This window comes from Astatotilapia calliptera, chromosome 2 (genome assembly GCF_900246225.1).
Source record: "Astatotilapia calliptera chromosome 2, fAstCal1.2, whole genome shotgun sequence".
Lineage (NCBI taxonomy): Eukaryota > Metazoa > Chordata > Actinopteri > Cichliformes > Cichlidae > Astatotilapia > Astatotilapia calliptera.
This window is the reverse complement of record NC_039303.1, coordinates 22,286,502-22,310,583: the sequence shown is the minus strand read 5'-3', so window position 1 is coordinate 22,310,583 and position 24,082 is coordinate 22,286,502. Positions and strand designations below refer to the sequence as shown.

The window sequence follows — 24,082 nt, the reverse complement described above, 5'->3', positions numbered from 1 at the left end:
GAGAAAGTGCCAAATTTCAGGCCTAAGTGGGCTCAGACTGCACTGTGGGTTGAGACGTCCCTCTTGCATAATAGCAGGTGACAGGAGGAAGAATGGCAAGGCCAAGAGGAAGAGATGGAAGAATAAAAAATGGGCTGAATAGAGAGAAGATGAAAAAAAAAAACAGAGCCTAAACATTATCCAAGCGCCAGAGGTCAGTGATTTGATTAACACCTGCGAGATACAGGGCAAGACACGGAGAGCGCGACAGCAAACAGAAAGCAAAGGACAAGAAAAAAGCAAAGAGAGGAGGGGGAAAGAGAGAGTGGAGGAAGATCAGGTTAGGGAGGATGGAGAGCTGGGGAAATGCAAGACGAGGAGTGGAAAGGTGTTGCCGAGGAGGGCTGAGGCTGTGTGGGTGCTGTAATCTGTTTGTGTCAGAGAAATGATGAAGGGGCCAGGAGGGAGAGCTCTGCAGTTCACCTTCTGGCCCCTGGAGGAAACACACTGACCCTGGCCCTCCCCCTTTGCCCACCTCCCTTTTCCACCACCACTCCACCTGCGCGATTTATGACTCACAGGGTCGGTCCAGGGTTGCTCGGTCTGAGGACATTTGTGAATCTAGTTGCGGCGGCAGTGCATCACTTTTTTTAGTGCGCGTCTACGTGCGTGTGCGCGCGTTGAACACAAAGCATGTGTAAAGAAAGATATTGTATGTCAAGGAGGATGAGACATTAGAGCTACCCGGGGAAAGGGCAGTAATGATTTTTATCCTGGGCTCTCAGAGCGAACAGAGGCACATCTCGAAATAATCCAGCGTGACAGAGTTTGGAAGGAGAAAGACTGACAGAACTAGAAAAGATGACTGAATGATGGGGGAGTAGTTGTACTGCATACTGATGATTTCACTCCACTGCCCAATTTAATCACGATAAGCTGAATGTCTCAGTGAGCCCATTAAATCTTAAAAACAAAACAACAACAAAAAAACAACTTGAAACAATTATCTTCTGTTCCAGGAAATTTCCACTGTGTTCTGACATTTTTTAAAGCTGAACTAATCAATATTCTTTAGATATGAAAGAAATGATTCAGTGACTCTGTGTTCCTGTCAAAGGGGTCACTTTTAGTAAGGAAGCCACACATAACTCCCCTCAGCTCCACAGTGTGTTTTAGCATATTTTGTTTATCTTATGACTTTGCAACTTTTTAATGTTTTGGTTCACAAAACTACACTCATCATTTCTGGCTTGAACAGGCAATGGATAGAGCTCTGAGAAGTCGTTATGTACAACATGCTGCTTTACCTTCATATTCAGGGGTCACCATCTTGGCTAGAAGGTCCAATTATCAGTCATCAGATGAAGAATATGTGATGCCAGTGCTAGCTAATTAGCTTAGAGCAGCATTTTTTGTGGCATTGATGTCACGCTACAGTCATAGCAGGTAAAAAACAGCGCAAACAGAATTGTTGTGAACTTTGTTTTTCCCTTTAAGGACTGGGACCAGGCTTGTGACCATTCACAGTCAGTGGCTGTCTTCAAACCAACTCTGACGCATCAACACGCTGATAAAACAACAATCAGGCAGAATCAGTCTGCCATCAGTCTCCTATTAGTTTGCAAATGAATGGGGACATGTTGGTCATGACTGTTTGTGATAATATGCTGATTAACTGTGAAAACACTATTGCAAAAATCTCATCTGCATACACAGAAATTCACATGAACTACTTACTTTCAGAGTCCAGCCAGAACATCAAACAGAAAATCAGAAACGTATCCACAAATAGTGACATAGTTGCTGCAGAGATTTAACTACAAAATGGCATAGCTAGCTTTCATATGGGAATATAATCAGAATATAATCAGAATACAACCAGTTGGCGATTACCTGAGTCAGTTCCCCTATTCCAAGGAGATGCGTCACAGACATTTAGAAATTGACATCCTGAGTCAGGCTGCAACCAGGTCATGCGTTCAAAAGTGTCGCCCAGAGGTTGAGGGTGTTGCACACTCGCAGTCGGTTGCCGAACACAAAAACAGTCCTGTTTTTACTCTAGTGTGTCTGGGTCATTTCATGTGTTGTGCCGTTATTTGGTATTTATTTATGTTAAAATGTCATCTTCACTATTTCATAATAAATATGTTGTCAGAGGATAAAGTTTTGCAGCACGGTCAGTTCCATTAAGTGCAGAATTTGCCGTGTTAGATTGGTCACAACAGTGTCGAAATTACAGCACGCTGCTAGCAATTACTCGTTCTTTTACCTAGTAAAATTACACAGCAGTTACATAGTGTACTTCATGGAAACATACTAGTGGTAATATTCAAAGTGAGACAGCAATAAAGGACAAAGTTAGCAACTAGGAGGTTTACACATAACATTTATCTGCTAAAAAGTCAGATATTTCCCTTATGGGGGGAAAAAAGAGAGCTGAGTCACCTATGAACTTGGATTCAACCAATGACTCCATTTTTTCTATATCCTTGTGTGGTTAAAGAGATGAAATGTTAAAGACAAAATTAAGGAACAGAATCTGCTTATAAGACTCTATGTTGTCATGCTATTTAATGCTTTCTACTGTTTTATAGTCTACTATATTTAAACCGCTTAGTTCTGTCATTGATTGGAAATGCAATAAGTAGGTTTTGTCTCCATGAAGTCCTTGGAGGCCAGTGTGAGATGAAATTATATACACAGCGCATAAACATGTTGTGACTTAATGATGCAGAATAAAAAATAAAAATCATTCGTAAATGGCACACATGCGCTGGAGATGGCAGGTAGAAATGCTAAAAAAATGGCTTATTGTCACAGATGCTAAGTGAAAGCAATCGAGTGAGATTGGTGTAGTAAGAGGTGAGGGCTGAGTAGTGGAGTATTATTGAATCAAAGGCCTATTCTCGGTATGAAGATGAGGCGGGGATGAAGGTTGCTCCTCATCCATAACAGATGATTCATAGGCTGCCCTGACCTTTAATACCTGGACTTACCTCTTTTCCTTTCTCTGCTGCAGAACTCCACTGCATGGAGAGTTCAAGTATATGCTGTTAATAGCAAACAGCGCTGGCAAAGCTTGCGTCCCAGAGCACTCTGCAAATACAAGTGCGCATGTATGCACATGCGGGCATGTGCACGTGTGTTTGAAGTGTGGATGCTCATTTATAAAGCACATTTGCAGAAGCATCAAATGTCAAAAGTTCACTGCGGCACCCTGCTCACATCTAATGTGACAAATAACTTCTTCCTCCAGTTGCATTGTTCTAATCCCTTTAGTGGGCTCTGGAATGGAAATATAATTACATTTCTGTGGTGCAGTGCCTTTGATAAGACAGCCACTTGCTGAGCTGAATGTCTAACTGAGTTGGATGCCTCTCCCAAGCCCTCTCCTCTCTCCACTCTACTTCTCTCCCCTTACTCATCTCCCCTCTTCCTTTCTCTCCTTTAGGTTTTCTCGTTTTCCCTTTTCATTCTCTCACCCCCCGCTCGCTTCTCTCTGTCATCTCCAAAAGCTCATTCTGTCTCTCTCTCACCCGCCTAGGTATTGCTGTGGATAAAGGAGGAGTTGTCTACTTCGTTGATGGCACCACCATTCAGAAGATTAATGAGAGGGGTTTGCTCTCCACTGTGATTGGTTCAAACGGACTGATGTCGACGCAGCCGCTAAGCTGCGATTCACGCATGGACATCGGCCAGGTGAGTTAATAATGCGGCAGAGTTTCGATGACCAGCGGAAAGCAGATTTGCTGTGAATGCTGTTGTTTTAATAATCTGTAGAAAAATAAGCCTGCTTATTAAACAGCAGTATACACTGCAAAGCTTCTTCTACTGAGAACCTTTATCATTTCTTCAAGGTATGTGTGCTTGTGTGTGAAGGAGAGACCAAAGACTGCATAGGTTTGATCTGGCAGCCTTCAGATCACACTGCTAACTTATATCAGGCCTATTAGAGCAAAGGATGAATTATAGATGAGCTACTGGCTCTATAGAGGGATCTCTGCCCACACATAGGGATGTGAGCGCCTGTGTATGTGTGTGTGAATATCAATGTTCAAGCCAGGTGAATTCCCAGAGGGGATATTATGTGTCGTTAAAGGGGCCCGTGCTGCCTCCTGGCTCTTCTCGTTGTTTGTTACTCATTGTTCAGATCATGTCAAATTCATTCTTTGTTGAATTAAAAAACAAAACAAAAAAACAATGTGTGACCTCAATGTGTCATCTTTGCTCATCATCTCTTGGCTGTTGTAGCACTTTGTCTACATTCAACTTAGCTTTCTCCTGAAAGTACAAGCTACCAAGCTAGGCTATCATTTCTGAACTTCTCAGTTTGATAGTTTAGCTCACTAAATCTGCAAGGATACAGATTATTAATACTGGAAATGATTGCTCTTCCTTGTCCTTTATGTTAATGCTATTCCAGCACTGCAGAGTCATCTGCCACTCACCTACACAGCTCAAAAAATTCATTACAGACAGCTAACATTAGCGAGGCACGCTAATGTTAGCTGTCTGTAATGAATGGGTTTTATTGTGTTGATTACAAAAAACGGGATGAGTACACAGAGCTACGTCACTGTGTGTTTTAAACCAAAAAGAACTGCTGAACTCCTTGATGGTGTCAAATAAGGCCTAACAATGTTATCTCCCCAGCTGGTTTCAGGTATAGTCAAGTACTCCAAAGTGCAGTTTTGACATCCTCAAGGGTGTCTCCCGCTTTAGCCCTGTGACACCTGCTTTCAGGCTCTGCCTCACACTGTCACGCTGCTCACAGTAATGTCAGGCCAAATAAGAGAAAGCCTCAAAGCCTCTCTTTTCTGGAAAAAAAAAGGCGTAAACAGGCTTTCTCTGCACACAGGACAACATCTGAATATGAGGCTTTTTTTGCATTTCAGCCACAAGCACAAAAGACATTTTTCAGTGCAGTTCTGTGTAGTTCAATAGTTTCAAAATAACATAATTCAATAAATAATTGAAAAAGAAGGGGAGGCGTTGAAAATGTTTATCTCAAATATTTTCAGAGAATCGGGAGAAATAGAAATGGGACAAAATCAAAAACTGAGTGGCCGTGATCTTTGGGTTTCCAGGCAGTACGCTAAAAAACACAAATGTGATTTGGGAGAAGAATTCACAGCTCAGGAACAGTTTTTGTTGCTGCCTCCATGATTCAACATCCACTGATGTGATGTGACCAATCAGAATCTGAACTTCTAGAGAAGCGAGGGTTCCTCCAATGATTATCATTGTACAGACAAGTGCACATAACATAGGGGCAGCAGGTTTTGAAGCAATGTATGTTGTCATAGTAATGACATTACAACAACAGTGCATTAAAGAAATCCAGGTGCTAGACTAGAGTGCCTGCAGTGTCAAATCCAACACCCAAGTGGAAATATGTGGAGTATTCTAAGGCCACAGACTGTTCAGCATGTGAAATCCTATATTCAGCAAGAACAGGTAAACACTTTGCTTTCAAAACTGCAGCAACTGATCTCCAAACAAAGAGAGGTGATGCAACACAGTGGGAAGCATGTCCCTACTGCTGTATCTACTTCACTGATATGTTATAAACAATGTTACACTTTACAACATCTCCCAATGTTTTTAGCAACTAGATACTCTAAAATTAAATAAATAAATAAATAAATTTTGTACCTTTTACCTTTTGTTGATAAGACTTTTTTTCCTGCAGTACTTGTCTCTCATCAGTACGTATGGTGAGCAGTGTATCATAGCAACACACTAAATCCATCTCCTACCATTGGTGCTTATAAGCAGAGATACTGCATTGCTCAAATCTCTGGTAATAATATTGGCTTTCTGTTTAAGAGATGTGGAAATGCAAGCTGAAGCTCTCTTAATATATACAAATGAAAAACACAAAGAACTTGGATTTCAGCTCTGTGTGCAGGTCAGCTTCTCGAAGCAATCGCCTGCCGTCACAGCAAAGTTCAATATCGTGTGCAGCAGGGATTTGATGCATGGGACACCGTGAGTCCTGCTTGATGAATCTCTCTATCTTTAAAAATGGAATTTCAGAGTCAACCTTCTAGTCTCTCATTTGACAGGGCCTATAATTGGACATGTCAGTGGCAATTTAACATGATCCATTTATTTACCAATCCGTCCTCGGAGTCATCAATCACCTCATCCTTCAGACGCACCGCGTCGTCTCTGCAGCGGTCACGGGCGCCTGCGAGTGAGATGGACAGTCATGTGGGTGGCTGTGCGCTGGTGTAGGTTTGCCTGCCTTTGACCCCCACAGTGTTAGCGGACAGGGTGTGCTATTTGAGCAGGCAGCGATCACGGTTATTGGATGACATTTGGAACAGTGCCGAAGCGAGCCAGTGTGAGTCTTGAATAAACACAGGGAAGGCTCCCTGCCCGCTACTGACCTTTGCATGAGCAGGGAGGGTCAGGAGGCCTAATACTATGTTATTAAGGAGATGTTATTTGTATCACCTGTAACTGGCTCTTGTGGGCAGCTGCCACCAAGGACTTCTTTGCTCTTTTGTTCTCGCTTTTTTTTTTCTTCACAGAAATATACAATAAGTGTTTGTCATTCCTCAGGTGCGGCTAGAGTGGCCAACAGACCTGGCCATTAACCCACTGGACAACTCCCTGTACATCCTTGACAACAACATCGTCCTGCAGGTAGAGAAATACGCACGAAACAAAGCAGAGGCTTGCAAGAGAGGGAAATATACGCCTGCTTCTCATTCATTCATCTGCTTTCTTATGAGACATTGGGACTATATGTAGCAGTGGAAGAGAGGGTAATAAAATATTTTTCACAAATTGCAGTGCTGTCACTTTAGGTGCATTTAGAGTGAGTGAGGCTGCTAACATAAAAGAAAGCAAAAAAAAAGCACCTTGTTAAAAAAATAACATGCTATCACAGGTCTCTGCAGGAGTTGTTTTTAAGAAAATGTCACTCAACTTTTTTCTCCGAAATTAATGAATTGCCTGTTTGAGCATGTTCAAAAGTAATGAGTCAGGAGATGAGGCAGGCGATGTTTGATACACCGGATCAAAACCAAAGCAATTCAACAGAGTGGCTGACTCTGTTGAATTGATGTAAGTGTCTGTATTGTGCCTCTCTCTTTTATAACAGATAATACGTTGTGGTGTATTTCCTTAGGTGTCAGAAAGTCTGCAGGTGCGGATTGTAGCAGGACGTCCCATCCACTGCCAGGTTCCAGGTATTGACCATCACTTGGTGAGCCGGGCAGCTGTGCGCGCCACCTTGGAGGCAGCTAAGGCCATCGCCCTGTCCCACCTGGGCACGCTGTACATTGCTGAGACTGATGAGAGGCGAATCAACCGCATCCAGCAGGTCACTAAAAAGACTTTTGAGGGCACCTGTTAATGATGCATTTATCGCAGTTCTCATGTTGCAAATTTATACTGAAGTTGCAAAAGACCATACTTATCCAGAGTGTTAATATACTGCTCAAAAAATGAAAGGAACACTTTGTAATCAGAGTAGAGCATCAAGATGATTAAACTTCTGGGACATTGATCTGGTCAGTTAAGTAGCCGAGGGGGTTGTTAATCAGTTTCAGCTGCTTTAGTGTTGATGAAATTAACAACAGGTGCACTAGAGGAGCAACAAATCAGAAATACTTTTAGAGGTGGAGGCCACTGACATTTATTCCCTTCTCATCTTTTCTGGCTTTTTTTCACTACATTTGTATTTGGCTAGTGTCAGTGTCGCTGCTCATATTCCTCCAGGATGACACATCAATAGGTTTGCTGTGGCTCCCAGCATAGCATCAAGACCATAGAGGAGATTTCAGGAGAGCTGGTCAGGGCTGTAGAAGGTCCTCAACATGTCAGCAAGACCCGAATCTGCTCCTTTGTGAAAAGAGGAACAGGATGGAAAACGACCTCCAGAAGGCCACTGGTGTGAATGTCTCTGACCAAAACATCAGAAACAGACTTGGTCCTTTAGTGAGCCCTGTGCTCACAGTCCAGCACCTTGGACCCTGACTGGCATTTGCCATTGAGTACCAGGATTGGCTGGTCCACCACTGGTGGTCTGTGCTTTTCACAGATGAGAACAGCTTCACCCTGACAGACATGTAAGGGTCTCTACAGACCTCTACAGGCTAGGCATTGGCATCCTCACTGCCATTAGGTGTCAGAATGAAATCCTAGGACCTACTATCAGACCCTGCACTGGTGCAGTGAGTCTTGGGATCCTCCTGGTGCACAACAATGGCCTCATGTGGCAAGAGTATTCAGGCAGTTCCTGGAGGCTGAAGGAATTGATACCATTGAATGACCCCCTTGCTCGCCTGACCTAAATTGAGTAGAGCACCTCTGAGATATTATGTTTTAGTCCATCTGACACTGCACCTCAGACTGTCGAGGAGCTCGGTGATGCCCTGGCCCAGATATGAGACGAGATCCCCCAGGACACCATCCATCGTTTCATTAGGTGCCCTGATGTTGTCAGGCATGCATACAAGCACGTGGGGTCATACAAGCTACAAACTAGAACCATTTGAAATGTAAGCAAAATGGACTAGCCTGCAGCATCATTTTTTCACTTTGATTTTCACGTGTCTTTGAATTCAACCCCTCTGTAGGTTGAGCATTTTCATTTCCATCAAAGGATGTGACATCTTTTCATTCCTAACACATTAACCAGTCCATATCCAGGCTTTTTCCCCATTGATATCTCATGTTTTTGAGCAGTGTATATTCCTCCATATTACCCTGACATTTCAATGCACGCCTCTTGTCTCTTCGCATGAACGTTTTCCACGTCTCTGATGGAAATAACAACAGGAAAAAAGAAACAGCTCAGCTAGAGCTGACACTGGCAATCCATCTGGCCTTATGACACTAATTTACCTTCACACTTGTTGCATCATGAGTCCCACTGTGAACAGGTTGTTTGCCTAACAGATGCTACGCAGCAAGGTAGTGCGTCGAGTCTGTGTCTAGGACGTAGATGCTCAAAATCAAAGGCATTCAAAAAATAATCAAGAAGTACGGTTTCAGTTTTAGAGAAAAAAGAAGTATATATAGTATATTACTTTTTTCTGTCCATTTGCTCCATTAGGTAGCAGCATGTTGTCATAGCACTGCAGCATTTTGGAACCAACAGCACAAAGGTAGTGCCTGCTGGACTCAATCAATAGCACCTTTGTGGTGTGCAGCAACACGCTGGGTCCATGTGGAGGCAGACAGGAACATATAATACCTCAAATGCCTTTTTATTGGGTACCGACCAGCCATGTTGCAATGGGCAATGAAAAGACCTTTTTTTTTTTTTTTTTTTTAAACTGCGTTTGACACACCTATTTTATGTTTGGCATTTTTAGGCTCCTATTTATCAAGCGTCTCAGTTGGACTCAGACAGGAATGGATCCATCCATGTTTGTTAAGGTTTCCACACTTATTCAGCAACAGGTGCCAGACTGACAGTGAATGACACCGCTTTGTAACAACGAGCCGTAAAGTAAAATTAATGATCATTTGTTTAGATGTGTGTGATGACGAGTTGGGATTATCTCAGCAGTTTGTGATGTGCAATCAATCAGTGCATTAAGAAACAAAGAACAGCCAGGCAAATACAATGTGATGCAGGAGAAATGAAATACAGAACACTTCAGGTAAGTTCGCTGCACACAGATACACCTGACATGATGTTTTAAGCTGATTTTAAAAATGATGCGTGAATTAAGTGCTCGGTTTCACTTTCAATGGTTCGCACCAGCTTGTACTGTTTAGCCAGCAAGTCTTTTTTTAGTGTAATAAGCTCTATTAAATGTGAACGTGCCTTGGCCTTCATACTAAGTATTTAGGCGATGACTTGGCACCGCCTGCGGTCTGCGCTCATGGTCCAGGCACGTCTTCCCATCACATAGACTCAGAACATTTGGCCAGGACATCAAGGACCACACATGCATAACCAATATGTGCTTTTTAAAATTTTTATTTTGCATAAGTTGCTGTGTTATTCGTTATATCACACTGGAGCATTACAATCAAACTCATTACATGCCACATTTGCTCCGTTGTGCCCGTCTTTATCTGCTTTAAATTAAGGGCAATTTGCAACAACTTTTTATTTTCTGTTTATTTTGGACATGTTTAAAGATGAAGCATTTGTTGTACTGTGAAGAGGAAACAAGCTGTTTTTTCCCTGTGTGAGTAGAACAGTTTGCATGGCGAAACGAATTACACCTTACGTTTCAGAACATAATAAGCACGAGATAAAACATAATCTTGTTCTGAGAAGGCTGAGATGAAGAACAGCACATGATCTGTTTCACCATGTCACTGTTTGTTTACCGAAAGTCAAAATGCAGAAGCATTGTGTGAAAAACCTAAACACACCGCGTGATTCAGTACCCTGTAAAACCGCCTGTGGCAGTAATAAATGGAATTAACTGTTTTCTCGACGACCTTATCAGTCTCTCGCTTCGTTGTGGAGGAATTTTGGCTCTCGCGTCTTTACAGCGTCGCTTCAGTTCATTGAGGTTTGTGGTTCGTTTCTGCACAGCTCTCTTCAGAGCCTGCCACAGCATTTCAGTCAGTTTGAGGTGTAGACTTTGACTGGGCCAAGGCAACGTTTTGGTTCTTTTCTTTGTCAGTGTTTCTGTTGTGCTTTTGATCATCGTTCTGATGCTTTACCCAATTACTGCCAGGCTTTAGGTGTCAGACAGATGGCTTCTAGAATACGTTGGCACTCTACTTTGGGCTCAACGATTGCAAGGTGCAAGACAAGCTCAAATCATCACCCCTCCACCACCGTGCTTGACGGTTTATATGAGGTGTTTGTGCTTATATGTTGAGTTTGGTTTTTGCTAAATTTGCGCTGTGCATCGTGGACAAACAGCTCCAATTTGTTCTTTATTGTCCAAAGGACATTGTTTTGTCTTGCGGTTCGTTCAGATGCAGCTTTTCAAATATGAATCATGCTGCCATCTTATTTTTAGAGAGAAGAGGGTCTCCCCTGACATCCTTCCATACTTTTTCAGTCTATTTCTAATTGTGCTGTCATGAACTTTAACATTTAGCTTGCTGATTTAGGTCTGTGGACTCTAAGATGTAGATTTTGAGTGTTTTTATGGTTTCTCTGAGCAATGCATAGACTGACCTTAGGGCGAATTTGCTGGGACTTCCACTCTTGTGAAGATTAGCAGCTGTCTTGAATGTTTTCCCTTTGTGACTCTTTCTATCTGATTGATGGGAAACAACGGGTTGTTCTTCCTCCAGACCAGCAAACTGCCAAAGCTTCTGCTTTCATAGAGGTGCTCACACTTGCTGATGATAAATGAACAAAGTGAATTTGATTAGCAGCACATGGCTGCTACTTACCCTCTAATTCTTATTGAAGCTGTGCGTAAACGTGTACTGTTTCCTCACTCACTGCTTCTAAATTTGGCTTAAATTAACACTGACATAATATATTGTGTTGTTATTGTGGTTGTATCTACCTGCTTTTATTATGTCCTGATCCGTAAAACCTTAGATTCGAGTATTTTATAGGTCAAGGTGATGAAATTCTGCTTCTAACCTAAAATTAGGAGTAAGGTTTTCTCTACTCTCAGATGATGGATGAATGGAGATTTTGGAAAGTAGTTTTGTGGGAATTGTGCTTATTTACTTGTTTTTTTTTCCCAGACACTGGAAACATGGGGTTTTCTGGGTTTGGCAATGCAAACAAACGAGCTGCAGTAGGGAACGGCTTTATAATAAACACCTCAGATAAACTTTCCCCGTGGAATCATAAAGTTGATAAAAGCAAGTCTTCATCAAACATATCATCTTTGACAATTATCTTCCAACAATGCACGGTCCTCTCGGGCTAGTTAAGCAGCATCGGCCTCCCAAGATTAATCAAAATCAAGCTGTTGTTGCAACAGTTTTCACCTCCATTTGCAGCTCGCCTCCCCATCAGGACAATCAGCTTAATTTGTTTGGAGAGCGAGACTTAATGTTCCAAAGATCTGTCAATCAGTCAGCAAGGGAATAGTGTCATACATCGAAGATGCATAATGCCTTTGTTTGTCTAAACTTCACGGAGAGGCACCAAAGATATCATCGGTGATGTTTTTGGCTAAAGGAACAGCGGATACACGCAAAGTGATATTGTAACTCAGCGCAGGTTTTTATATGAAATGCCATCATTATCTTATTTGCCAGAGAGACGAGACATTACAAAGGCTGTTGTGGAACATTACCTTCTGTTTAACAGTGGCCTCCTGCAGCACGTTGTGACATGTCGCTTTTTGAAAACTCCACAGGTGTCAACCAACGGCGAGATATCGATTATCTCCGGAGCCCCCACGGACTGCGATTGCAAGATAGACCCCAACTGCGACTGCTTCTCTGGTGGGTCACCAGGCACACATACGCACACTTGTTATGTGAGGAGTGCAGGATTAAGTAATGTGAACGTATTAGATTATGCTTAATAGGATTAGAGCGCTACAACACATGCAAAAGCATTTGAGAATTAATTCTGGTGGCATCATATTCGGCCTGCTTCAGAAGTAGTTTTAGAGGAAACAAAAACTGGAGCATTGTGAAGCTCGGAGGATTTGATTTAGCCTGTATATCTTGATATTGAGTGGGTAAATCTGGCTGCCCCGTGCGTCCCTGCTGGACAATAATTTGATTAGCACTTTCCCTCCCCGACTTATTAAAGTCAGCTGGAATCTTAGTGTCTAGGAAGAGCCGCTTCGACTCTCCTTGAAAAACAATAAAAAATATGACAATGACTTTTATATAAATGATGACAATACCCAGGAAAGAAAAGACCGCCTATAACATCAGGCTGGAGAATTAAGAGAACGACTTGACTGTGAGCGTTTGTGTGTTGGCTAAACAGAAAGTGGATGCTTGTGTGTGTGTGGGTCGATGTATTTATATTTGTATTCATAGGAAGGCTTCTTCTTTGTGGAGACCTCCAGCTAAATTCAGTAGCAACCAGCTCAGGAGAAACCTTTCAAATCCATTCAAATTACAGCTGGTGAAAGAAAATGCTCACTTCCACACGCCGAATGTTTTAACTGGTTGCTGTATCATGGTTGGGCACCTGAAATGCAATAAAAGGAAGAGGAAAAGGACCCAACAAATAAGCAGATGTTCTTTTGACAGTTAGGCCGTGCTTTCATTGTAAGTGTCAGCGGATGTGATTTTATCATTTAATTCTGCTCATAAAAATCAGTCTCTTTTCTATTCAAAATGGAGGGAAGTGTCTCTCCCATGCCACAAGCCAATGGGCTGTAACCATCCCTATTCCTTGAGTTGTACTTTGCATATTTTCAATCATGTCTCGCTGTTAACAGATGATTACTCTCTTCAGAGGCTTTCCGTTTCCATCCCTTCGCCGTAAACACTCACACAGTGTCTTTGAACGCGGACACGTATGCGAGCGCACACCCGCCGATACTAACGGATGCGAGCCCGTGCGCGGTCGCCCACAAAAGCATACACACATAATGCGCATGCTGTCGCGAGATAAACTGCCACCCTGCTGTCTGCACAGACCCATCAGAGGCCCCGGGCCTACTGCTGACAGCATCTAAAGGGCTTCACCCAGCTGTTATCCTGCTGTGCAACCAAAGACATGATAAGACCGAGGTCACTATCAAGGTGGTCATATCCACTCCACTGGGAAGTTACCATATCCCAATAGGTCCACGTCCTGAGCCAAACTGATAACCGTTTAAGCGGCACCATGGGATCCTCGTATTTTGCCAACCTGCGTGTGGACTGGTTGTGACTTCTCGCTTTCGCTGGAGAACGAATTGTATTTCTCAGTGTGGTTAGAACTGATGCTGCTTTGAATTATGCTATTTTGTTGATAAAGAGCTTTTCCTGTCCTTACCGAAATGACAAGTTCCCGTTTTTCCTATCAGGAGACGGAGGCTACGCCCGTGATGCTCGTCTCAAAGCCCCGTCCTCTCTGGCAGTGGCTCCCAATGGCACCCTGTATATTGCTGATCTGGGCAATATCCGGATCAGAGCTGTAAGCCCCAACCAGCCCCAGCCCAGCCCAGCCGGACTGGTGGAAATCAGCTCACCTCTGGACCAGGAGCTCTATCTCTTTAGCCAGGTTCTTATCACAATGCCTAATGTGTGTATTTGCATGTAAAATATTTGGATACCAGCGAATTGTCTTTTTAATTCATAATTTATTAGCAAATTTAACAGACTGACTAACTCAAGTGTTTACTTGGATTTGCACATTGCTAAATTAAAACGGATTAAGCCACGCAAGCTCATTTGTACACACAAATTAGTCTGAGATAATTAGTTATTAATTATTGACACACAGTAACTGCTAGTTGGGCCTGTTAGGAAGGTAGATAACTGAACCAGCTAACAAAGCTAGCATTAGCTTTCTAATATGACCCATTTAGAGAAAAATAAAGAATAAATGCGGTAAACTGGCTAAACTTTAATAACTTGGGATGATTTTGGATTGCATTTCACAAAAATAATATTCCTCACTTCCAAGTCTCGTTCTAATAGCTTTGAATGATTGAATGATCAAATAATGTCAGCTAGGTTAGCCTAATCCAATCAGGGTGTTTACTGGCTCAGAGTGGGCTTTTGTGGGTGACTAAGCACGACAGTAAGCATGATAGATGCACACAAGATAGTGAGCCTATTGCCTTATGTTGCAGAAATCTGGCCTTTCCTGTTATTTCTGATCATTTAATAAACAAAACGGTTCATTCTGCCTGAGAAAATGAAACTCTTATTTCAAAAAATTATTTTAAAATTTCATACAGACAACAGTTACATATTACATATTCTAAGCTCTAAAATGAACATGTTTCTTCATCTTTAAATATATAATTTAAAGAAATAAACCCCATAATTTACAGTAGTTATGGTTAATGTGTGTGTACCTTTCTGTTTATATATACTTCATTGTTTTTGGAATCATTTTGTTTTATTGATGCAACAAAATTAGCAAATCACTAGTCTGAGAGTACAGAGTACCTAATAGTTTCTAAATTTACAGGTTTTGTCATTTGCAGAAGCTGAATCCTCAACAGTGTCTCTCTCTCCCTCTGATAGAATGGTTCCCACCTGTACACCAAACACCTGATCACAGGTCACTACCTGTACAACTTCTCTTACGGCACAGACGGCCAGTTGTCGGGTGTGATGAGCCGCGACGGCCGCAGCCTCCAGGTGAGGAGGGATGCTCACGGAGTGCCTCTCTGGCTGGCTCTACCTGGCGGACAGGTGTACTGGCTGTCCCTTAGCAACAGTGGCACGCTGAGGAAGGTGTCCGCCCAAGGCCACGACATCGCCCACATCACTTACCATGGCAACACAGGTCTCCTAGCAACCAAAAGTGATGAGAACAGTTGGACCACTGTGTATGAGTGAGTTTGTGGTTTATTTATAAAGCTTATCTGCTTATTGCGATCTTCTTTCTGTCTGTCCCCGCTCTTTCTCTCTTCTCCTTCCTTCCTTCCTGTTCTCGCTTTGTTGCTTGACTCTGAATGTTTGAGCTAACACTGCATTGCATGAATGTGTATTCATATGACAAGGTTTACGTTAGGGGTATGAAATATGAGTGCCATCTGGTGGTCACTTCTGCATCAACAAAGCTGGAGAAGGCCTGGGGTGGGATTGGGCGGTGTGACTGTTTTTTTCTTTCTTCTTTTTAGTCTTTGCTTAAAGTGACTGATTAGCTGAAGGACGTCTGCTGCAACTCTTTGAACACATGCGTGTTTAGTATTGCACATATAGTACAGGCAGAAAAACACATCTGTCTGAATTATTCACCACTGCCTAGTCGGTCTCTGTCTCAGATTCCACAGCTGGATAATTACACATATAAATCATAGTTGACACTCACTGCGAGCTCATGCTAGCGCACGGGAGCATGCATATGTGTGCCTGCGTGCTTTTTGCGGGCTTGGTTGTGGTCATTTGCCTGCGAGCGATGGATTTCTGCGCGTGTTTGTGCGTGTGTGTGCGCGCGTCTGTGTGTATTTGTTTGCTTATTGCCTTTGTGTTTATTCTCCAAGGTACAACAGCGAGGGTCGAGTGACCAACATCACCTTACCGACGGCGGAGGTGAGCGGTTTCCATGGCAACCTGGAGCGCTGGTCTCGGGTGGAGGTTGAAGCGTCCAACCGTGAGAACTTTGTCACCAGCACAAACTTGTCTGCCAGCGACACCATTTACATGTTCAGACAAGGTGCAGCATCACAATGAGTTCTGCGCTTTTGCCTTTTAAATTTCTTGCATCTACCCTCAGCTTCTATAACCAGCAACTAGCCACAAGGCTATTTATGAGTCATGTGAAGAGGCACTAAACCATACACCACATACTATGTAGAGGGCAGGGCGTAAGGTTACAGCGATGTTTAAACATTTATGCCGGCAAACGTGGCTGTTATTCTGGTTTAAGTCAGAAACTCTGACCTGCGTTTCTCTCATTCTTCATCGCTGGAGATTCACAGCTTTAAGTAAGCATTTATCCGCTTTTATAAATAGTTTCACATACAGATCTGATGCGACCTCTTTACATAACCGGACGAATGGGCAGCGGGGGGGAGAAAAAATGCTGTTTATTTACACAAAACATGCTACATTTGACTGACTCGTGAAATGCCTTAACAACTGCTGGGGCAAAGCAGAAAAAAAATGGAAAAGAGGGCAGAGATGAGAAGAGGAGAAAATGAGAGTGGAGTGAAGAAGCCACTCATGGGAGCAGTTTCTTCTCATGTCATCCCTTTAATTGCTTTCTTGCAGTTGTCACACTGACAGGACTGCAGGGAGGGAAAATCTGCGCCAACTCGCACGCGCTCAGTCACACACGCGCGCACAAACACATGCATGTACGCCACGCTACAGTGTGACAGAGCTGCCAGGGAAAAAAGTTGAAATGACCCACTATTTTTCGAGCACCACCTCTTTCTCCGCCGCCCACAATTTCACCGTGTCCTCGCCTGCCTCTGAGGCAACAATAACCATATGTACAGAATAGGTTTTTTTACGGCGGCGGAGGGAATAGAAGTTACTATTCGGTTTATTAGCCGCGTTAAGTTTTATGGTTAAAATATAGTTTTATGGTTATTTTCACCCCTCTTTTTCTAAATTTTTGTATTAATTGTGTTTTAAACATGAGACAAAGCCATCTTGGCATGTGTGAAAGTGTGTGGAAGCCTGACTCTGAGCAGGGCAGAAATGAAAGAGCAGTTTCTCAGAATGCTTTGCAATGTGTGAAAAGCTGCTATACCCCACCTTCCTCTCCTTCTTTCTCTCTCTGTCCTCTCTTTCTCCTTTCATTGCCCCCCCTCTCTCTCTCACTCTCTCATTATCTGTCTCCTGCGTTCCTCCTTTCTAAAGATGTAATAGCTGATGCAGTACAATGCTAATGTTGCAGAGAGCTTTAAAAAAAACACTCAGCACAGTGATTGAAGCAATTAATTCAAATAAAACGCACACACAAAGAGCCAGACATCGCATTCATGCAGCCCGCTTCTCACAGATTTCCTCTCAAGGCTGATTTTTTTTCTTCTTTTTGACACACAATGACTGATGTTTTCTTCACACTTCTTTTTTCTCATCTGTTGTTGCATATTTGCATCTCTGTGCACTTGTGGTTTTTTTGTGTGTGTGTCTGACCCACCCACGACAAACGGTCGACCCTCGACACCCCCCCCCCCCCCCTTCCACATCCCCACAATTCACACTTACGCTTGCACTTTCCCACTCCAGATCACTCTCAGAGCTCGTACAGAGTCAGCGCCGACGGGTCATTTCTGGTGACGCTGGCCAGCGGGATGGAGCTGTCGCTAAGCACCGAGCCCCTCCTCCCGGGGGGCGTCGGGGGTGGAGTCAGTCCCACGGCCAGCCGCTGCAACATCAGCTTGCCTGGAGACCACGCCCCGAGCCTGATAGAGTGGAGGCAGAGGAAGGAGCAGAGCAAGACTAACTACAGCACTTACGAACGCAGGCTCAGGGTAAAACACTAAATCATCAGCCTGTTATTACGCCAACTGTGATAATATATAAAACACAATCCTGCGGCATCAGTGCTGCACAAAGGCATTGGGAATTAACAAGAGGATGCACGCAACTAGCCGAATATCCCAGAATCCCATATGAATGGATCAAATAAGCAGCCCGGCAACATTTTAGGAGTACGCAGGGTTAAGCTGTGCAATTTGACATTAACCAGGGGGACAAAAAGTGTCACTTTTAAGTGCTAAGAGTTGTGCAATCCGGTAGATTTTGAGCGATTGATGATGTCAGCGGAGGTGATAATAGGTCAAATGACTCGTAACCTGTTAGCTGTACTTTCCACACGCACAGGCTGCAACACCTCTGCAGTGGTGATGAAAGCACAAACAGGAGATTTCCTGAGAAAAGGGCATTTATGTTACGTGCAGCAATTAATTAGCATTCCCCGGGAAACAGTTCTCTCACTTGTTCGCCAGGCAGCTTATTGTTTATAAATGCAGACCAGGGTTTGCTGGAAATGTCACAATTAATTCATCTGGACTAATGAAATCTTTGCTGCTCTCAGACATGCCACTTCATTCATATATTTGCATGTCTGCGGCTTCAATCACCATTTATGATGATTTTAATGCTGTTAAAAAAAAGCTTCTGTTTGTGTTCTTGTCACTAGCTGACATTTTACTGCTTTGCTTTCCAGGCACATAACAGGAACCTGCTGTCCATAGACTTTGATCAAAGCACCAGAGTTGGGAAGATATACGATGACCACAGGAAGTTCACCCTCCACATTCAGTATGACCAGCTGGGCCGGCCTGTCGTGTGGTCACCCAGCAGCAAATACACTGAAGTAAACATCAGTTATTCAGGTGGAGGACTGCTTTCAGCCATCCACCGCGGAGAATGGTCCGAGCAGCTGGAGTACGAGAGCGACAGGGTGACGTCCAGAGCCTGGGTCAACGGCAAGATCTGGAGCTACACGTACGCAGACAGAGTGAGTAGAAAGTTTGAAGCTAACGTGACAGACAGCTTGTGATGAGGTCCTGCTGAGATTTGTTTTCAGGGCTCCTGTCGCCGTTTTCTTCTTGCCTTTGCTGCTTGCAGAAATCTAACACATCTTCTCCACTTACGTTTCCTTCTTGGTGCAGCTCTCCGAAACCAGCGCTGAGATTAAAGGCAAACCAAAAAAAAGCGTCTCAGTTGTGGGAAACGAAAGTAAAGAAGTGAAAGCATATTAAAATCAGTAACAGGTGCTATATTACCAAGTATCTTTTTAATGTGTTTCCCTCAGTTTGAGGGGCTTTCCATTTAGGCTATGAACATCAGTTTGCAGAGCGAATATTAGATCTGCCATAAGTTTAATGGTTGGGCAGACCTTTTAAACTTGGCCTTGTGTCTTCACGACTGCAACAGCGCGCACAGTTGAGAGATGTAAAGGCAGACGGTGTGTTCTTTCTGATCGATTGCATAACTCCAGCATGTTTCAAGGTTCGGCAAATAGATTTTCTCAAAAGAAAACAGCAGTGAAGTCTTTGCAGTAAACACTCGTCGTCTTCTGGCAGATGTTTAGAAGTTATATTCGCTATAAGGAATTTTTCTAGTCAAAGAAACTCAAACAGTGTGTGTGACTAAGCTGAGAGCTACCAGAAGGTATAATTTCCGCTCTTGAAATTAATTGAAATATTTAATGACATGATATTCAGTCTGAAATATATTTAGTGTCAAGGATTTTGGTCTAAGACAAAATTAGAGTGAAAATGAGCTTATATTACAGAACCATCTAGAAATTAATACCACCTTCATGTATTATTAACACATTAATATCATACCTTACAGTTGAATAAAGACATTAAAGAGAACATTGTTTTAGTGCAGCTGAAACTGTGTGAATAGCTACGCAGATTTTTAAGGGGGGGGGGGGAGCAGCGGTAAACAAAAACGCTGCTGTCTGAAAACCAATTATGGTTTTTCTTTTTTCTCGTTTTGTTTTTTCGACACGTACGTCTGATAATTAAATAGCTTTCAGTGAATAACTGAAGCGGTCTCAAACTAAAACCAAGGTTGCTTTTGAAGAGCCGATTTTTTTTATTTATTGAGGAGAAAGTTTTAACCCAGTGACATTGGAATTTAAAAAGAGAGAGTGCAAAAGACAGAAAACGAGAAAGCCGTGAAACCACAGAGATGCAGTGTGTTCGAACTGTCTGTGAATATCTCTGTGTGTTCTTACAGTCCATCATGCTGCTCCTGCACAGCCAGCGGCGCTACGTCTTTGAATACGACCAAACGGATCGTCTGGTCGCGGTGACCATGCCCAGCATGGTGAAGCACACCCTGCAGTCGCTGCTGTCCATCGGCTACTACAGGAACATATACGCCCCGCCCGACAGCCAAGCCTCCTTCATCCAGGACTACACCCTGGACGGGCGCCTGATGAGGACTCAGTACTTGGGAACTGGGCGCAGAGTCATCTACAGGTGTGGCACATCGCTGTTTTAGCTCCGTACAAAGACATAACACTGATCGTCTTGATGAAGGTGATATAATTAAAGCGCAATCTTAAAATTTAAAAGCCCAATTACGCCAACTCTAGCGGACACTTGAATGCACGCCACACATCCATCCATCCTTGCGAAATCACACCGATTGGACCGATTAAAGGTCACACCTTTTTTTATCGTCGCACTTTGTCAGACAAACTGATCTGATTTTGATGAAAGTCGGAGGACTGATTCAGGCAGCGTTCTGGCATTTAACATTTTTAATACTCGTTGCCTGGATGAGGATACTGTAATAAATGGTCCCATTTTCAAGATTTGAAAGGCTGTAAGTGCCGCAGCAGCTGGTCTGCTTCTGATGAAATGTTGAAGGATGGTGCAACTTAGCGACCCAAAGGGATCCGTGTATTATTAATGTGGCATAGCATGTTTACTTACATTGAAGATTAAATGCAGTGTGCTTTAAAAAGAAGGTACTTTTATTTTAACATAACTTACTTATCGATCATCTATTCAAAAATGTGTTTCTTTCCCCCGTCAGGTATACAGCTGCGGCTCGCCTCTCGGAGGTGGTTTATGACTCCACCCTGGTGACCTTCACTTATGACGAGGCCTCTGGAACAGTCAAGACCATTCATCTCACCCACAATGGCTTCATAAGCTCCATACGATACAGGCAGACAGGTACGTACATGTGCTCAAAGCAGCCAACAGAAGCACATTTTAGATATTCACAACGTGCAAAAGGATCATAAATCAATCCTGTGAGCAAAATTTTAAAGTCTATATAAGTGATTGTGCACGGCGTGCCAGATTTGAGGAGTGATGTCAAATTCAGTAGTCTGGCTTTGAGTCAGACGTCGTGCTATTTCATCTGTGACTGATGCAGCCACAGTTAGAAGTTTCAGTAGGGCAAGGCATGTTCAAGTGGAATAGACTGTGGTCTACCACAGCTGTAAATTCAAGACCACCCCCCGGGCTCTTACCCACGTCGTCTCTTCCCCACCTCCGCAAAAAGGCTTCCTGATCAAAGCAAACAAATGAATGTTTGAATGCAAAATTATATGCGGTGAGCTAGGTGTGGACATACTGCATTTGTTGTTGCATGCCTGAACACTAAAAGTAGCACTTTGCTGGGTTCATATTCGCTCTCATAGAGGAGGCAGGAAATCAAAAAACCATAGCTGAACTTAATACAACTAAACAATACTTTCAGTGCTGAAGGAGAAAATGAGTGAGACAAGACGTTTTCTAAAAGGCGGCGCTATCGACGATGGCACGCCATCGCTGCAGCTGCAGATATAGCATGTTAGGATACAGCCATTGTTAATACAGTTGAGCAGTCCCCTTAAGTTCCATAGTCGGTCCAGGGTCATGGAAAGTGCTCTCATCTCTGCTGCCGGTTCACTTCCCATAGCTTTGTGATTGGCTCGCCACCATCAGTTGTCACTAATCTGCGCGGCGCAGCTGTGTGTGTGTGTGTTTATCGCTTTGCCCTCACTGTGAATAGACTCTCACCTTCCTTTAACTGATCTCATTTCAGCAGAACAAACGGAGCCTTGGAGAGAGGAGAGATAGTGGTAATTGTCCCTTGAGAGGAGACAAGGAAAAGTGTGGCACCGGAAAAAGAAAGATGGGGATATAGAGTGGTGGGCGAGGGAAGGGAAAAGGAACAGAAAGGGAGAAGGGGGAACGATGACAGCTGGGGGGAAATGACAGCTAGAAGAGCGAGATGAACAGACTGCAAGTTCCCCAGGGCTGCAGAAAAGCCTCCACCTCGCTCTCAGTACTTCTGCCATTTTCCCATTAGCGAAGGTTTAGAATCAACATTCCACAGAAAATAAAAATAGAAAGATGTAACACTGATCCAGCTCTCTACAGTCTCCAAAGCTAGGCACTTAGTCATTTTAACTGCAATCAGAGTCATCTCAAATAGCAGCGTAATGGTGTTTCATTAGCAGGCCCTTTTTTTCCAAACAGAGGCCTGGCTGCAGAAGCTCGGAGCAGATGTGATGAATGGTGTTGTTAAAGTTGATGCTCTGACATTAAGCAGCACATTGGCCCATCATGGCTATTGTCTTTAGATTTCATTATCTCTCCATATTAAAGGTCACCACAGGAAATACCATAGAGGTGTGGGGATAGTTAAGATGGAATGGATTGCGCAGTGTGTGTCTCTGTTAATGACGGCGAATTAGGCCTTGATTTGAATTAATTAGGCAGGGTTATGCGGGCGGTGTGACATCCACTTGTAAGGGCTATATGTGTGCTGTGTGTACACTTCATGTCCCTGTATATTTCTGTAAACGCTGTTAAGGGGGTTCTAATGTAAATCTGCTCCGGTTCCTCTGCGTAGGTCCCCTGACAAGTCGGCAGATTTTCCGCTTCAGCGAAGAAGGCTTGGTCAACGCCAGATTTGACTACAGCTACAACAACTTTCGAGTCACTAGCATGCAGGCCGTCATCAATGAGACCCCTCTGCCCATTGACCTGTACCGCTATGTTGATGTGTCGGGGCGGGTCGAGCAGTTTGGCAAGTTCAGCGTCATCTTCTACGACCTCAACCAGGTAGGAAGTCACACCAGTTATCTTACTCGGTAGTGGAAATGTGGACGTTTTAAAGCTGCACCAATCAGCTGTTTCTGCTTTTAAAAAATAATCACATGACTGTGGAATATAAAATCTGACTCTGCAGCTCAGCTCAGTGGCGCCTTTCAGCGTCTTTCACCTCATTGTTTTGGCCTGCGTTTTAGTCGACTTCGTTTCCGGTCAGTCAGCTGGTTTTACTTGTCTATCAAATCTAGCCTTGACAACACTGGCAGGCAACTAGTAACTAGTAACTAGTAACTAAACAGTCAGATATTTCACATGGGTGTCTGTGAACATCCAAACAGACCCAAAAGAGAGTGAAATAATCAAACTTGTCCAATTTGTTACAATTTTGTTTCCAGAGTGTGCTGCATGTGTAAACAAGCAACCTTTTAGCCCATGAGTTTGGTGTGACACTTTCATGGACTCTTATGGAGTCAATATGTGTTTAGGTGATCACCACCCATCTGATGAAGCACACCAAGGTATTCAACTCCTACGGCCAGGTGGTGGAGGTTCAATATGAAATCCTCAAGTCCATCGCCTACTGGATGACCATTCAGTACGACTCGTCCGGACGTACAACCACCTGCGACATCAGAGTGGGCGTGGACAGCAATGTGACCCGTTACACTTACGAGTATGATGCAGACAGCCAGCTGCAAAGCGCCTCAGTCAACGAGCGGCCTCAGTGGCGTTATAGTTACGACCTCAATGGGAACATTAATCTACTTAGCCACGGAACCAGTGCAAGGTATGTTAGCACACAAACCCATATACTGTACAGAAAGCATTGAATATAAAAGAAATTGCCTGTTTGTTATTAATAAATCGATAATTCAGATCAGCTCAGAAATCTTTATTATCCATTGCAAAGCAGTGGATAAATATCTTAAGCACGGCTCTCAGAGGAAACCAATAAAATAGCAAAATAAGACATTGTTTATTTATAAACACACACGTGTAAATAATTGTCATATAGCAGTATTGACAGTATTGGCTCTGGCTGCAGGGACATTCTAGCAGTGGTCTGATAGGAGGAGTTGGAATGAGTG

General features: G+C 43.3%; 1 protein-coding gene across 1 annotated transcript in view; it reads left to right on the top strand.

Moving 5' to 3' along the window:
• tenm1 (teneurin transmembrane protein 1) overlaps positions 1–24,082 on the top strand; it is a 191,314-nt gene that overhangs the window by 161,454 nt on the left and 5,778 nt on the right. Inside the window, exons 23-35 of the mRNA XM_026188289.1 lie at positions 3,524–3,678; positions 6,550–6,633; positions 7,121–7,315; positions 12,246–12,333; positions 13,866–14,062; positions 15,037–15,350; positions 16,002–16,174; positions 17,701–17,945; positions 18,644–18,937; positions 20,173–20,417; positions 20,980–21,122; positions 22,795–23,006; positions 23,480–23,781. Coding sequence (XP_026044074.1) covers positions 3,524–3,678; positions 6,550–6,633; positions 7,121–7,315; positions 12,246–12,333; positions 13,866–14,062; positions 15,037–15,350; positions 16,002–16,174; positions 17,701–17,945; positions 18,644–18,937; positions 20,173–20,417; positions 20,980–21,122; positions 22,795–23,006; positions 23,480–23,781 — 2,647 coding nt within the window. The remainder of the gene's footprint in view (positions 1–3,523; positions 3,679–6,549; positions 6,634–7,120; positions 7,316–12,245; positions 12,334–13,865; positions 14,063–15,036; positions 15,351–16,001; positions 16,175–17,700; positions 17,946–18,643; positions 18,938–20,172; positions 20,418–20,979; positions 21,123–22,794; positions 23,007–23,479; positions 23,782–24,082) is intronic.